Source organism: Canis lupus, chromosome 20 (assembly GCF_003254725.2).
Source record: "Canis lupus dingo isolate Sandy chromosome 20, ASM325472v2, whole genome shotgun sequence".
Classification (NCBI taxonomy): domain Eukaryota; kingdom Metazoa; phylum Chordata; class Mammalia; order Carnivora; family Canidae; genus Canis; species Canis lupus.
In genome coordinates this window covers 8,288,475-8,304,553 of record NC_064262.1, presented here as the reverse complement: position 1 = coordinate 8,304,553, position 16,079 = coordinate 8,288,475, and the positions used below count along the sequence as shown (strand labels likewise).

Here is a 16,079-nt window from a genome sequence, read left to right as displayed (position 1 = left end):
CAAAGGCAGGCGATAAACCGCTGCGCCACCCAGGGATCCCAGAAACAGCGTAATTATGCTGGGTAGATAACGTACTCATACTTCATTCCCCACTGTTCTGTGTCAGCTGGGTTTCCAGTGAGGACAGATGTTCTGGATAGCTCCGCCCAGCCATAGGGTCCTGCCCTCTATCAAGTCTTCTTCCGCCTTCACATTTTTGAAATTTGGATGTTTTATAAAATGCTGTATTTTAAAGTCCTTGACCTCAACTTCTAGGATTCCAAGGTACAAATGGCAGCATGTCTTAGAGGACCTGTCTTAGAGGATCAAGTAAATGTGTGTTGCTGTGTGTCCATGCTTCTTAAAAATAAGTTAGGAAAGAAACAAAATAGTTTTGAATGTTTTTTTCTGCTTTCGAAAAGGTTCTTATTTCATATATATTTTGAAAAAAATAGGCTTTTTAACAGTCGTGTTATATTCTACCCTAAGGCTGTAGTTTACCCTTAAGAAAAGTTTTTTAGAAGCAGAAATTAAGCCTTGGAATTAGAATCTCCTGTCTCTGTTGGGATCTGCAGAGGGCAGATGTACTAACTAGGGAGGGGATCTAGCTTGCTGTAGATACTGGAACTAGAAGTGTCTACCAAGCATTCTAAGATTTCAGTGTCTATGGTCACTTTCCTTTTGTTGAAAACACAGGTTAAACAAGAATGACGTCAGAATTGGTATTGGCTTAGTGTTGGCTCTTTGGAGAAGAGGTAGCACAGGTGTTAGGCTTGAAAATGTCATTCTCAAGTGAATGTCACAGGACTCAAAGTACCAGCAGTATTTTATTTGATGTTAATGCAAACATGGATTATATTCCACAGTTGAAAACTACTCATGAAAACATGAAGTTTAAGATGAGTCATTCATTTATAATGAATTAATGCTTGTGTTCTTCTAAAACTGAACTTGTTAAAGAAAAACTAGCCCCCCCTTTTTTTCTCTTTTTTAAAGATTTTATTTATTTATTCATGAGAGACACAGAGAGAGAGGCAGAGACACAGGCAGAGGGAGAAGCAGGCTTCTCACAGGGAGACCAATGCGGACTCGATCCCAGGACCTGGGATCACGCCCTGACCCAAAGGCGGATGCTCAACCACAGCCATCCAGGTGTCCTGAGCAACCCAGGCATCCCACCTTAGTCCCTGTTTTCATTTAAATTATTAACAGTATGTGTTTTTTACTAGTGATTTAAAAGTGGCTAGAGCTGTTGTTTTAAGAAAAAAAGGGGAGACTGGCTGGCTTAGTCAGTAGAGGATGCAACTCTTGATCTTAGGATTGTGAGTTCGAGTCCCATGTAGGGTGTAGAGATTACTTAAAACCATAAAAAAAAAAAGGAAGGCAGTATATCAGTAAGTGTTCACACCTAGAGGATATTTGATTTTGGTTAGTAAAGGAAGTTGTAGAAAATATGTAATCTCCATCCTTTCAACTATTCAAGCATCTTCTGAGACCCAGGTATTGTGCAAGTGTGTGTGTGTTTATGTATGTATGTATGTATGTATGTGCAACTCTTTGGAAAGCATGTGGAAGGTGATTGATTACCTCTCGGCAATAGTAGGAGTAGAGGTGGGGACAGTGAGGGGTAGCACATGTAACTTGTACTTTACGTTCCCTAGCCCTGCCCTGCCCCTAAAGCCCTACAGAGGCATGGCATGGTGTTGCCATGTGGGGCCCCTGGGTTCATACTGGAATTGTGGTGCTACAGCTTACCAGCTGCAAATTATTTGACCTTCTTGGAGCCGCCTCCTCTCTGCATGGTGGGCTATCAGCAGTAACCTACCTGGGGGTGCTTGTGAGGATCACCTGTTAATACACCTAAAGTACTCTGAGCAGTACCTTTAATAAGCACCCAGGAAGTGTGGGCTATTATAATACATTGTACAGTCTGCAGAAGTGCGGGTGCCCATTGGCATGGGTGTCCTGGTGGTGTAACAGACTGCTGAAGTGGCTCTGACCCATAGGTGTCCCTTTGCCTTCTCCCAGGTGTTCGAGAGACAGCTACAGCTGGCTGTGTCTCTGAAGAAGCCCTTGGTGATCCACTGCCGAGAAGCTGACGAAGATTTGCTGAACATCATGAAAAAATTTGTGCCCTCAGACTACAAGATCCATAGGTTAGAAGGCTGGAGCTTCAATGGGCAAATGAAACGAACACTTCTTTCTGTGTAGGACATTAGTTGGAAAAAAAGAACTCAGTGAGAAGATGATAGTATTCTTTGTGATGTATCTTTTCTGAAGATTGTTAGGTTGAACCATATGAAATTTCTGATTCTGACCATTTTTTTACTTACAAAATGGCAATTTCATATGGTTTAAGCAAATGTCCTAAATCACCAGTGAGCAAGAAGGGGACTTTTGTGACGCTTATACCTGGTGGCAGGCTAAAATGAAGTCTGAGCCCTCAGAAATGAGGACTCTTGATCTGGGGAGAGGCCACTGTGCTGTCCAGTAATTTGGCACACAGGTAACATTTCAGGGCATCTATGAAGAAATTCTTTCCATTTTTGATTTTGAAAATTCATTTTCCCCCCTTTAAAATTCAGTAGGTATTTAATTGTAATTGTATCTAGGGGCTCGAGTTCATTGTGGTAAACTCTTGATCTACCATGTACCTGTCTTGGGTGTTGGCTCAGGGCCCTGGGAGCAGCTGTGGGAGGCAGACGAATCCTCTGGTGACTTCTGCAGAGCACAGGGCTGAGGTGGGCATAAGATGCTGTGGGAGCCAGGAGACGGGCCTTTAGCTTTGCTAGAGAGGGGCCAGGAGGTAATGTGTGGGCTGACTCTTTCAAGATGGGTGAGATGGGTTAACTGAAGAAACAGAGTCTAGAATAGCCACACCAGGTGTTGACAGGCAGCAGCAGGCAGTAGATTATCAGGCCAGACTACTGCCTTTCAGGTGCCCAACCAGAGAGAGCAACTGCTGTGACTGTGGTCGCACACATCAGAGAGGAGGTGCAATCCCTTGGCTCTTCAGGGTGGGTTGGTTGGTTTCTAATGGCTCTGTTTTGGGATGGCTTTGAAGGAAATCCAGTGGGAGGCAGGTGAACCAAGGCTAAGATGGCTCAATGAAGTGTTGTGGCTGGAGGAAGCCCTGAATTTTCAGATTGGTTAACAATATGTAGTATACATACTGTGTCCCTGAATAGTTACCATTCAGAGAAGATTCACCTGTAGTCCCACTCCCTAATATCTTCCCTTTTTTTTTCCTTCCAGTTCACTTGACTGGATAAACATGATTTTTACTTATTGTAATTGTGATCTTGGAGGGGCCACAGGCTTTCATTCTGCTTCTCTTGTGTTATAAGCATACCCTGTCCCTATATTGTTGTATATTCCCTGAAGGGTCACTTGAAGTGGCTATGTAGGATTTGGGACTCTGATGGGTTGATTGCAGAGCTTCAGGAACCAAGAGTCGCTTTGGGTCTTACTGTGTTGGAACCAGCTCTTGTCTGGTTACCGTGAAATCCTCCCTTGGAGGCAGTCTTTGGGTTTCTGGGAATTTGTTCACAGAAGATCATTGAAAGGGGAATTGGGGGCTGCTGCATAGGGCGCTGTGAGAGAGGGACCTGACCTGGAAACCCTGCCCTCCCCCCACCAGGCACTGCTTCACCGGCAGCTACCCAGTCATCGAGCCCCTGCTGAAGCACTTCCCCAACATGTCTGTGGGCTTCACTGCAGTCTTGACTTACTCCTCGGCCTGGGAGGCCCGGGAAGCTCTGAAGCAGATCCCGCTGGAGAGAATCATTGTGGAAACGGATGCTCCCTACTTCCTGCCCCGACAGGTAGGTGTGTCATCAGGCTGGGTTGAGGTGGGGGTGGAGGGGAGGGGGCCGGTCACCTTTGCAAGGTTGGCAGGGCCAGAGCCCCAGTGACATCCAGGTCTCACCCTTGGCTGTGTAGATGTCTCCTTGTTGTGGCTCTGCAGAACCAAAAGTCTAGGGGGCTGAGAAGCTGAAGGGTAACCACTCTCTTCCAGGCAGTGCAAAGCCCTACCCTGTAGAGGGTAGTCCAAGGAAGCGTGGGACCCTGCTCACCCAGAGCCCCCCATGACTAGGACTCTCCCTGCACCTGCAGGTAAAGGGGTCTCTACAGGGCAGCCCCAAAGAGGTCCTTGCTGGGGAAGGGCCAGGGAGGGGGATCCATGTGATGGCTGTGCACAGAAGGCACAGTGATGTTCTGAATGCTTGATGTCTTCCAGGTTCCCAAAAGCCTCTGCCAATATGCTCACCCAGGCCTGGCCTTGCATACAGTTCGAGAGATTGCGAGGGTCAAAGATCAGCCTCTCTCCCACACCTTGGCCACCCTGCGTGAGAACACCAGCCGCCTCTACAATCTTTAAGCAGAGAGGGTACGTCAGGAGAAAAAGGTCAGACTATAAAAGGTCATAAAAATCACACTATATGTTTTTTAAAAATTGGGACAAAAATAGGTCTCTGCATTTTCTTACCATACAAAATGTGAACATCCAGTGAGCACTAAACCCAATCTATCCTGAGTGAACTTAGTTTGGGACCTTCTTGCTTTTCTCTCCCCCACCTCCAGGACGACCAGTGGCCTGACGGAAGATGGGTCCCAGGTCAAGGATGTGTCTGGAGAGCCCAGTGGAATGGAGGAAAGAGGACAGGATATTTGCCTTGAAGTCCCATCAGAAGTCTTTACTTGGGGCTGGTGGGAGGGGTGGGGTGCAGTGGAGCGGGATGCCAGTGAGTTTCCCTCCAGGTCAGTGGAGAAGGAGGAGGCCGAGAGGAGGGCACAGTGTGTCTGCCAATCCCGACCCCTGTGCTCTGCAGTCTGCTGTTTTGAGCATTCTTCACACACGCCTTCCTCCTCGTCTGAGTACGTGTTGGTGTGTAACTCGGCTCCTGGTGGTTCTCAGTTCTAAAAATGAACTCCCAGGCAGGACATCTCCTCTGGGGGACATTGGCTGGACTCCCTGTCTCGGAGACTTATGGTCCCGCCACCTCGAAGTTGTCCCCCTCCCTTCCTGGGTTAAGTCTCCAGTTTGGCTGCTGGCCTCACTGGTTCCACTACCTCCAGTATGGAGGGGCTGGGGGACTCTCATTTTCCAGGGGACGTCCTGGTCACTGGAGATTGAGCCAGACTGGGGGACTCAAGGAAGAGAAGCCGGAGAAGTTGTTTCTGTTTACCGGTGCCCGCAGGGCTGCAGCTCACTTGTGTTAAACTGCTAAGGGTCCAGTCTGCAGCAGATGCGACCTCTGAGTCCACCATTGGGGGTCTCAGCTGCCCGTTGCTCTATTTTGGCTCCATTCTCCTGGAACATTGGACCAAGAATACTTCTGCTTCACCCCATGTAACATCCCCTTGTGTGCCCCACCCAGGTTGAGCGATAAACCAGTTTAATTCTTCAAAACTCTGCTGGGGCCACGCAGCCCTGGCCTTCTGCCTACGCAGAGCAAGCAGGCCTGGAGTCTGCTCTCCAGTCCCCTCCCAGGGCTCTCCTCGGCCTTTGCGTCGTCTGGTCCTTTCTCTGTTGGAAGTAAGTTTCTTGGGTCATCAGGGTCTAAGCTCTGTTCTGTTCCCTGCTGGTATATCTGTTATAGGCCCTGGAGGGTTATAATGGTTAGGGGTTAAGTGTGAGGACACTCTGCACTTTGTCCAAAAGGATCCTTTACCCCAATCTCCCACTGTGAGACAGGACACCCTGAGTCCCCCTGTTTCTTGGAGGCCAGAAGCTTAAACTGATTTCTCCAGGTGTTTTCGGAAGGTGCATTTGAGCCTTTTAAGTGCAAAGGGAATGGACTCAACACTTCCTATCCATATTTCTGTCTTGTACCCACGTCACTGGCCTGGAAAGCAGGCCTTGATTCAGTCAACCCTCCGTGGATCAGCTGTGTGTTGTCTGTGCCTCCTGTTTGCCCACGGGGAATCGGGCTTGTTCTCCTGCCTGGTGGAATTGGAGGACTCAGCATTTCAGAGTGCTTTATTGTCACCCAGATGAACTGCAGTCTGTCCATTCACTTCACCACGAGCCCCATAAGTCATTACAGCCCATGCTGGCAACGGACTGGCCCTGTGCCGGAGGGTTCAGGGTGAGGACTGAATGGGTGTTCCCAATCCTGTGCGGCCTCCCGGCCAATGGTAAAGCACAAGGTGCTACATACTTTCACCTCTAGGATTTAAGATGGCCATTTCTGCGTGTCACACAGTGAAACACGACCTGTGTGGGCACAAAAGCCGGTGGGCATTGTTTTTGATTTGATTTTTGGCTGGCTGATGTGATCGTGTGTGCTGTGCTGCCGGAATGCCTCTGTATCTGCCCCCACCCCATGCCCCTTTTGGCCATCTCTTTCTGAAAATAAAGTGATTGGTCTTCAGCCAGCTCCTGTGCTTTTTCCCTGTTTGGTTAGATTTCTCAGAGTGAGGGCAACCATTATGTTGTTGGCCAGCCCTGTAGCCTGAGAATCCAAAAGTCTGGAGAAATTCTCAAGTACATGTGTGTGTTTCTGCAAAATGAAACTGGAAATAGGAATATGTGGTACCTTCTTAGCACTTCTGCTGCCCTTGAGCATTAACTCATTTTACTGTCTGGGAACCCGGATGTATTGGCCGCTTCTCCGAGAAGTAAGTACTTAGATCTTTTCTTTCCAGAGCACTGTGGTGGGGAAAAGGGAGCATACAAGGGTGGTGATGAATCTGTGGTACCAGGACGGGGACAGGGGGGTGCCTTCAGACCGTGAGCTCCTCTGATGTCTCTGGGAAAACTTTGGGGGCCAGTTGCGTGTCACTACTTGGAGTCAGTGCTCTCATTTCATACTAAGGTATTACTGAACACAAGTGCACAGGGCTGAAAGTAGCCCTGTGATAAGGAAGGCTGTGTTCCAAGAAGGATAAATCCAAAACCAGTGTTGATGCCTCACCAAGACACCATCACTGATGGTGTATTTGCAGCACAATCCTGTCACTACCGTCTTCTCCTTCCCAGGTGAACACACAGTTGACTGCATCTGCTCGGTGATGGGCTTAATTTGTGGCTGGAAATCTGCAGCCCTTGGCTTTTCCAGTGCTTCTTTTTCTCTGTTAAGTTTGGCGCTAGTTACAAATCGTTTAGGGTCAGCACTTTGATGTCTGTGTCACTCAGTCATGTAAGATAAGGTAGAGGGCCGCTGACGGTGGGGAGCGTGTTCACATTAAGAAGCAAGCTAGGTGTGGGTCTCCACTGTTCGGTTTGTTTACACACTGATCACAGGCACTTCTGAGCACAAACCTCTAAGTGTATAAGTTAAATATGAATGCCACTGTACTATGTACCAGGTATGTTATGAAACACCAGAATTTTCTTCTCCAGCAAATACCTCACTCCCCCCCGGGGTAACTACACCCTATTTCAGATAAACTTAAGTTAGTGGGGCATCATCAAATGTTGCTTGGAGGTGTAGATTTAAGAAAGCTGACATTGGGGGTTGGGCGGTGCCTGGGTGGCTCGTTGATTAAGTGTCGGAATCTTGATCTCAGCTCAGGTCTTGATCTCAAGGTCATGAGTTCAAGCCCCACATTAGGCTCCACACTGGGCAAGGAACCTACTTTAAAAAGGGAGGAGGAGGAGATCCCTGGGTGGCGCAGCGGTTTGGCACCTACCTTTGGCCCAGGGCGCGATCCTGGAGACCCCGGATCGGATCCCACATCGGGCTCCCGGTGCATGGAGTGTGCTTCTCCCTCTGCCTGTGTCTCTGCCTCTCTCTCTCTGTGTGACTATCATAAATAAATTTAAAAAAAATTTAAAAAAGGAGGAAGACACCTGGGTGGGTCAGTTAAGTGTCTGCCTTCAGCTTAGGTCATGATCTCGGGGTCCTGGGGTCAAGCCCTCTATGGGGCTCCTTGCTCAGTGGGGAGTCTGCTTCTCCCTTTCCCTCTGCCCCTACCTACCCACTGCTTGTTCTCTCTCTTAAATTAATAAAATCTAAAAAAAACAACAAAAAAACAGACGATCCCAAACTAACACAGGACCATGTTTGAAATGCTATATTTTTTCAAGTATTTCCTTTGCTAAATTTTATTTCTATCAGTCACTCCACTCCAGGTTGACCCAGTGTATTATGAAGGAAAATGAAAAACAATAAAAGGCCCTTAAATCAGGGTAAGGGAAGCAGTGGCTGAGAGGCACCAACCCAAGTACTCTAGTTCTGGATAGGAGTCAGCAACATGATTGCTGTGTGACTTTGGAAAGTTACTTAAATTTCCCTAACTTCACTTTTCTCTCAAGTGGGCTTGTGAAAGTTGACTGAAATTACATTGATTGCATATAAGTATGTAGGACAATGCCTGGTGCACAGCAGTACAGTAAACTTTGGTGGTTAGAATAATCGAGTGCCTCATATGTGCCTGGTATCCATGTAGGGGATCCTATGTTCAGCTTTGACAGTAGGCCAGGGGGGTAGGTGTTTTACCTGTGAGGAGCCTGAGAAATTCAGTGTCTTGGTCTGGATCATACATCTGGAATTCAAATTTGGGTCTGAGTCTGAAGCTCCTAGCTTTCCATCATCTCCTGCTCCCCAGCGCAGGTGAGAGTATCTGGTCCAGAGTGGGTGCTCAGCATCTATTTCTTACATGAATGACCTAGGCAAGTGGGAGAGAATACTTGTGAGTCTTGAGAGAGGGGTCGGTCCTTGTGTTTGTTGGGGGAAGTGTCAGGTGACCAGCATTCCTCATGGCCTGGCACCCATCTTGCCCTGAGTCCAATCCGTGCCTGCTTCTTCACTGAGTCACAGGCTGGATCACTTTGTATGTGGGCTTTGGACCCTCCTCTGGCTATTGAGAAGAGAGCTGTGGGCTTGCATAGTGATGAGCAGAATTACACTCCTACTAAGCGATAGAGCTGGGATGTGGCTAAGCTCCAGGACAGCTTGCTGGTCTGGTCATCTGGAGGTTGAGGGAGGTCATTTCCCTCCACTTCTGCCTTTCTGCCTCTTCTTTCCCCCCACTTAATTCACCTATTCTCCAGTATCTTAAATTCCTTTTTTTTTTTTTTTCTTTTGTTTAAGCCGAACAGGCAGCCTGACCAGGAGCTTGAGCTCAGGACCCCGGGATCACGACCCTAGCCTAAGCTTAACTGACTGAGCCACCTGGGTGTTGTCCTTCCAGTACCTTAACTTCTTTAAATGGTTAACATCTTTCAATCTTACTAAGGCTTAGCGGTAGATGCTTTCAGAAGCAAGAACTTGGTGAGTGAAGTCCCTGGGTAGTCATGGTCAGTGTCTGTAGACATCTGAGGGATGCAAGTATGTGTGTGTGGTAGGTACAAAGGTTGGGTATGCTGTTGACAGCAAGGCTGGGGCTGGAGAAATGCGGGAAGATAAGTGAGAGTAATGTCTTCTCAGTTTCATTGAGAGTGTCGTGTCACCTGGCCAGGTCTGAATTTTCTAAGTTTTAAATGGGAATTGACACCTGTTCCATTCCAGGCGGGTAATCTGGCGCTGCTGTGTGCTGTGCTGCCTGAATTGAGTAGGATCCAGGTGCATCTCAGCCACTTTAAGCCATTTATTAGTCTGAGGATCTTGTTGAAATGCAGATCCTGATATGGTAGGGCCAGGGTGGGGCCCAAGAGTCTGCATTTCATTCTTTTTTAAAATATTTTTAAAAATATTTATTTGAGGGAGAGAGCAGTGCATGAATGTGTACATATGTGGGGAGGGGCAGAGGTGGAAAGAGAATCCTGAAGCAGACTCCCTGCTGAGTGTGGAGCCCTACATGGGGCTCAATCTCACCACCCCTTCACCACCACCTGAGCCGAAACCAAGAGTCAGCTGCTTAACCAACTGAGCCACCCAGGCACCCCAAGATTCTGCATTTCTAAGAGATTCTCTGAGGATGGTGGGTTCCATGGTCCACATGATGTTCCTTGCTGAGGACTGACCGTTGGGTTTCGGTGTGCCTGCCAAGTCAGTGGTTAATACCAGTAGGGCTGTGTCTTGACTGCCAGGTGACCAGAATTTTACTCGAGAAGATACGTGGCTCTTGTAGCCCTCTGATAGAGGTTTTTCCAGAGTGTGCATGTTACCCTAACTCTGCTGAGGATGGGTCTACCGTAACTCTTTAACAGGTATCCATGTGTCTCAATTGGGAGTGCTTATATTTGGAGCTTCCTTAATCTTTTTTATTTTCTTCTCCTTAGTGATTCACCCATCATCTGTCATCAGTTCTTAGCAGTTCACACATTTGTGCTAAAGTGTAACTTACTAATAACTGACCTTCCTCCCAGGAAGGCTGGTATCTTTAGTGGATTAAGCTGTGGAACATAGGACCCGGGCTCAATGCATCTGTGAGCTGGAGTTGGCTATCTTTAGGGACGCCTGCCTGGTATCGATAAGTAACCAGGGCAGTGCCTAGCCTTGTGCACAGACAGTTGCTTTGCCATGTCTTTTCAGTAGTGGACAAGGAGGAAGGAGAAGTCGTTATTTCAGCCCTGTCTAGCAGTGGCCGGCAGCCATCTGAAGCACCCAGCTTACGTATAACTTGAAACTCAGGTTTTGGCCCTCCCACTGTCCTGTTGTGATGGTGGTCAGCTCAGCAGATGGTGACTCTGGTGATGTGACCTGAAGTTTCTTGGTCCACGGTCCTTGCCAATTGTTACTAAGCTCTCATTGTAACTTCACTGTGCTCAGGAAGCTGTGATATTTATAAGAGCTGTCTATCTGCTTCCTCTCCCTTCCATCCCCACCCCCTTCTTTCATGCATATTTGCCTACCTTACTACATATCCTCCTTTTATCTTTCCATTGACCACACATTTTTAAATTTTTTTCTTCAATCAAATGTGAAATTTTCATCTTTGGTGAAATAATTTTTTTCTTTGAACATTCAGCATATGGTTTGAATGTTTATTCACCTCTTCAACTAGTACCACTCAGAACTGGGAGTAGCTGCAGAAACAGTGTAAAAGTCAGGTGAGTGCTTCTAGGGTGGGGGGAGAACAGGCAGGCCCATCTTGTGGATGATCACTCGTCTGCCAGGGCCTCTGAAAAGCAAGAGGTCACGTCAAAATTCAGTGTCCACCGTCCTGCCGGTGCCATCAGAGATGGCTTTTCTTCCACAATGGTGATGTCAGAGGTGGTGTGTTGTAATGGGGGTGGGGGAAAGGGTTAGGTATTGACCTCAGAGTGTGGAATGTGTGACTTGTTCTTGCCACCTAAAAACTGAGTCTTGTTTTCCTTATCTGCACTGCCTTGTGAGTGCCATGCTCCTGCCTACCTCATGTGGTCAGTGGGGGTTGAGACTTGATGCCATGTTAGGGAAGTGCTTGGCCAGTGGTAGTGTGCCTCCAAAGGCAGGTGTTTGCCCCCATGATCAGAAGCTAATTGGGTGGTTTCTGTTTTACAAGCCAAGAAGAGCTTTGCAACAAAACCTAGAAACCTTTGCTTAATTCTCATGAGGGCACTAATTCCTTTCATTTGTAAAGTTATACAGTAGCAGTACTTAACATCAAATAATTTTATGCTCTCACAGTGAGTGTTAGCTCCATTTTATGGTTAGGAAATTGGGGTTCCAGAGGTAGTTAATGTGCTAGTTCTTGGAACATAGTGTCTTCTTGGAATTCAGAGACTGCTCACCCCTCGTCCCAGCCACTCACAAATCCCAGCCCAGGCTGCTCTCCGGCAGACATTGGGGAAAGTAATTAGAAGCTTTTTGAGAGGCAGGGATAGGGGAATAAAACTTCTCTTGTGTCACACATAGGTTGGGCTCACAATTGGGACTCCAAGGAAACTGAAATGACCTGAGTGGGGCAAGGACTTACCGTTGGTGTCTTCCCAAAGAACCTCTTGAAGAAACTTCCCGAGTGCCTGGCCATGCTGGTGGTACTGAGGCCCTGACAGCTTGATTCCAACATCAAAGGGGGCATTGAACTAGGAGGAGGGGCAAGGAAGACCCCAGAGGTGTCAGAGGTCACACCCTGCCATCCCACCCCAAACACATGGCACTCCCAGCCCTCCCGAAGCAGGCCCTGGGCTCTCAGGATCTCCTCACAGGGGCGGGGAAGGAGGAGGGCCTGTGGCTCAGCAGCCACCACAGGGGTACAGCTCAGCCAGGTGACTCTGCCTTCGTAGGTCCGTTCTTACTGCCCCTGCCATCTCGAGGAAACTAGCTTGCAGTCTTGTCTTCCTCTAATGAGGTTGCTCAAAGAAGCTGTGGGTTACTCCCACTCCCCCTTGTGATTTTGGAAGACATAAGGTTGAGTCACCAGTGGTAGGATTTCAGGCTCTGGTAGGGAGACTGGGGGGACAGTGGGTTTCCCCGGTGTCCTAGCACTAGCCTGGGCAGTGGTCTCTGCCTGTCTACTGCCCTCACCTCCTCTCCTGGCTCTTCCTCCTGTCCTGAGCACAGGCCTTTCCTTGTTCCATGGAAGGTCAGACAAGCTGACCTTTCCCTGGAGAGATGCTCTGAGCCAAGTGCTTGCTTCTCTCTGTGCCTCTGTGTCTTCCCTTCTACAGGGACAGCACCCCATTTTTCCCTCCTTTCTCAGCACCCTTGGAGATGATTTATTGGAGCTCAGAGTTTTGGGAGAAGGGGAAAGAGCTCTCTTTGCAGCCACATCATGGTTTCCGCCCCTGGAGGGCAGACTATTGTTCTGTTCTAGTAGCTGCCTTGGTACCTGGTACCTGCATGCCAGTCACTTGCGAAGTCTAAGTAAGTCACTGAAGGGATCTGGTGTTGGGAGGGAGCCTTCTGTCATTGGTCCTTCTTCCCCCTGCTCCCCCAACAGGAGGCCTGGAGGGGTCGAGGACTTGCCTGAGGCTGCAGGGGTGGGGTGGTGGCCTGGGAACCGCTTCTGGCTTCCAGTCATGGGCTGCAGTGACACCTAGCTTGGAGCTTCTCTGTCCTCCAGGCCTGGCCAAGGCCTTGCCTCCACGATGGGGATAGTCCTCTGGGCCTCCCTGCCCCAGTTTCTCTCCCATTTCACATGTGAGCAAATGTGCTCCAAGAGGTTATGAAGAAAACAAGTAGCTCCTTGTTCCCTTTAAATATTTCCCTTCTTCCTTGTCTCCACGGGGAGGGCGGAGGGAGTGGGGAATTACTCGCTTGTGATTTTAGGGAACTCCATCCATTGGCTCCCTCCTATTAGCAAGTACTCATTTTTCTTCCACCCTGTGGCTGAGGGGGGTTGGTCAGATGGCCTGAGCAGACTTCTTGAGAACCATGTGAGCACTGATCAGGGCCAGGTGCTCCTGGCTGGCCCGGCACCTGGAACCTGGACTGTTGAGAAGCAGCCCAGCCACGCCTGGGTGGGGTATGCTTCTGGGGACTTGGAAAGGCCTGATACGGGGTGGAGGGGTGGGGAAGGGGTAGAACGTGGTCTCAGAAGTCTTCCAGCTCTGAAAGTGGATTGCGGTAGCAACACATCTGGAGGAAGGTGGGGGGCCCTGAGGTGAGAAAGGTGGAACTCCAGGAGGGGCTGAGAGAGTGTGTGCTGAGCCCCACAGCCAGGGTGTGGGCCTCCCCACCTCTGGTGGCCCCGGTGCCTCCCGGACATATCAGACTTCGGGTTCTAGTTGAGGTGTGGGCTAACTCTTCCAAGGCCAGCCTTCATGGGGACTGGAAGCTTCTGGTTGTCCCAGCCCTGCCTTGAGTCCTCAAGCCGCAGAGACCCCTTCCCTGTCTGGGTGTGGGGGAGAGCCAGCCCGGCCTGGGTGAGTGGGAGTGCCGCCTGGGTCTCACCAGGAAATTCCCCAGTTTTAGTTTGAGGATTTGCAGGAGTCAGTGGGAATGTGATGGGTTGGAGATCTCACATGTGGCTTGGAGGAAGCACCTGAGAACACCCCTAGGTTCCAGGAAGGGTCAGAGGGATCGTTGGTAGGGAGTTCATCCTGATGGAAGAAGCTGGTGGGGAGGGAGGGAGCGAGGGAGGCCAAGGCAGGCCGCACTGCAGCTTCTCAGGCCAGGGGTGACCAGGGAGGGAGGGGTGCCCCAGGCCACAGTGCACGCTCTGTTTGCCAGGCTGGTGAGGGGAAGGGGGCTAGGAGCTGGAGGTGGCCCTGCCCTCGGCTCCCACCCCTGCCACACGCAGGCTGTGGCACCTCAGGAACACGAGTTCATCTGTCTGAACTTCTGTCCCTTGCCTATGAAACGAGGGCAGTAGTATCTGACCTTACCTCACAGGTGGTCGTGGAGATTGAACGGCATATAATGAGGGTAAGACAGTTTGTAAATGAAATCTCCATCAGTAGGCAGGAGCAGCACCAAGATCGCCACGGTTCAGTACTGCCCCGGGGTGGAGAATTCTGGTGTCACTGCAGGGAGGCAGCTGTCGCCACCTGAGTGCTTATAAGGGCCATTCCCTGAACCACAGCTGGCTTCCTGGGAAGGTTGCAGGGATAACCCCTATATAATCCCTTTACTCCCTCTCTGTCCTAATCTCCCCCTCTATTTTCAGACTTCCTCTTGGCCCGTGCAAGATTTGCTGGAGCCGAGACAGCCCGATTGGTCCTGTCTCATCTCCGGATGGGGCATGGTGCTTGGCCGCTGGCTGCGGGCTAGCAGTAGCTGGCCTGCGTGGGGCCGTGTGGGTGCGCTCCAGCCCCGGGCAGGGTCGGACAGGCCCCTGGGCCAAGCAGACCCTTTGCTGTGGGGAAACCTCTTCAGGCTGTGACCAGCTGATTCTTCCTGTGTGTCTCTTCCTTGTGTGTCTCTTGGCACCATGTTTGCTGGCCCTCTTTTGAAATCCTCTGGTGTGGACCTGCACCCCTCCTGTTCCCTGCTCATGGCTCCTTGTCCTGTCCCGTTCTGTTGTAGCAAAATGACTTATCTTAGACATTTGCCTCTTGATGGGAAAAGACCTGGTGGAGTCCAGTTCAGAGTCAACCTTTTTGCGTACTATTTTACATTTCTTTCGTAAGTGGATCCCTGTTCACAGCCTGCCCTCCTCCACCCTCAAACCCTCCACTGCCACAAAAGCATAAATCTGGAACCAACCCGGATTTCCAGCTCATCCTCTGCCTCTTCCACTTGACTTGTGTCTTCTGGGCCAAGGGAGCCTTCTAGGGCTCGGGGCTGCAGTTTGGCCGGCGGCTTCTTGGACTCCTTTCTCTGCTGGAAAGAGGTACTATCTTAGGGCCCTAAGCCCCCTTATACTTCCAGAAGCAGAGGGAGGTGTGAGCCTACAGTCAGACCCAGAGTCGTCCTTAGTGCTCTTGGAGAAAGCCCAGAGAATTTGAGCCAAGGTCACACAGCTGGCTGCCCCATGGCAAGGCTGGAGCCAGATACCCTAATCCAAACGTGGGGCTTTGTGGGGAGATGGTTTACCTGTAGTTTCTGGTGTTCGGGACTTAGGAAGCTGGAGCCCGCCATGGCCAGGTCCACCCAGAGCACACTGAAGAGCAGCAGGCTGCACATGGTCCCCAGGGAGGGCATGGTGTCAGATGCGCCTGTAGGAGAAGAGGGTCTGCAGGCAGTGTGCCCTCCCCTCCCTGTCCCCCAGACCCCTCTCGGGTATGAGCCCAGCACACAGGGTGAGGGGACTTGGACCTGGGACGTCACTGTTGAGTAGAAGAGCTCTTCCCACCCCTGCTGGCGGGGCTCCCTCTGCCCACCGCCCCCTCTTCCCAGGCTGTTTGGCAGTGGGACTCCCCATATTTGTCCCAGGCCCCAAGGAGCTTGTGCCATTTCTTAAGGAAGGATCATGATGCTGAAGGAGCAGGGTCTTCAGGGTTTATGGGGTTGTGGGGGTGCTCCAGCTGTGTCTGAGCAGCCAGGCTGCCCCATGTTGTGCAGCCACCCTTTGTTCAGATGGGCCTGTGGATGGCCAGCAGTCAGAGGAAGCTAAACCCATGAACCCACATATGGAGAGTAGAGAGAGCACGCCTACCTGGGATTCCTGGTGGAGGTGGTGCCCAGTGGCTGGCTGGTCTTTATGTAGGAAGCCCTGTGTTTGTTTTACACTAGCAGCTCCGTCCTAACTCCTCGTGCCTGCTTTACATTCCTTGGGCACTAAAAATGGGTATGTGCTCTGGGTGGAAGTCAACAACAGAGGTCAGAAACCCTGAGACATTGCTGGGTTGGCTTGGCTGTGCACCCACTGCAGCTGTCCCCAAGTGGGCTCACCCCTGATTC

At 50.1% G+C, this 16,079-nt stretch overlaps 2 protein-coding genes across 6 annotated transcripts in view; one reads left to right on the top strand and one right to left on the bottom strand.

Moving 5' to 3' along the window:
• TATDN2 (TatD DNase domain containing 2) overlaps positions 1 to 6,360 on the top strand; it is a 29,481-nt gene extending 23,121 nt beyond the window's left edge. For 2 of the 4 annotated variants that reach the window (XM_025449960.3, XM_049098571.1), the window contains 4 exons: positions 2,008 to 2,135; positions 3,620 to 3,803; positions 4,220 to 4,387; positions 4,564 to 6,360. In XM_025449960.3, coding sequence (XP_025305745.1) covers positions 2,008 to 2,135; positions 3,620 to 3,803; positions 4,220 to 4,360 — 453 coding nt within the window. In that variant the 3' untranslated portion in view covers positions 4,361 to 4,387; positions 4,564 to 6,360. Of the gene's footprint in view, positions 1 to 2,007; positions 2,136 to 3,619; positions 3,804 to 3,997; positions 4,096 to 4,219; positions 4,388 to 4,563 lie in introns of those variants that run through there. The other 2 variants (XR_003138047.3, XM_025449964.3) reach the window with 2 other exon arrangements.
• A 4,481-nt stretch (positions 6,361 to 10,841) lies between these two features.
• On the bottom strand, positions 10,842 to 15,431 carry GHRL (ghrelin and obestatin prepropeptide). 2 transcript variants are annotated; one of them, XM_025449942.3, is made up of 4 exons: positions 15,273 to 15,431; positions 14,943 to 15,059; positions 11,770 to 11,878; positions 10,842 to 10,992 (listed from the first exon to the last, which is right to left on the bottom strand). In XM_025449942.3, the coding sequence occupies exons 1-4, from the start codon at positions 15,378 to 15,380 to the stop codon at positions 10,973 to 10,975; spliced, it is 354 nt and encodes a 117-aa protein (XP_025305727.1). In that variant the 5' UTR covers positions 15,381 to 15,431; the 3' UTR covers positions 10,842 to 10,972. The 2 variants fall into 2 exon arrangements, with proteins under 2 accessions (XP_025305727.1, XP_025305731.1); XM_025449946.3 differs by having other exon boundaries at positions 14,943 to 15,056; positions 15,273 to 15,425.
• Between the last annotated feature and the right edge of the window lie 648 nt (positions 15,432 to 16,079).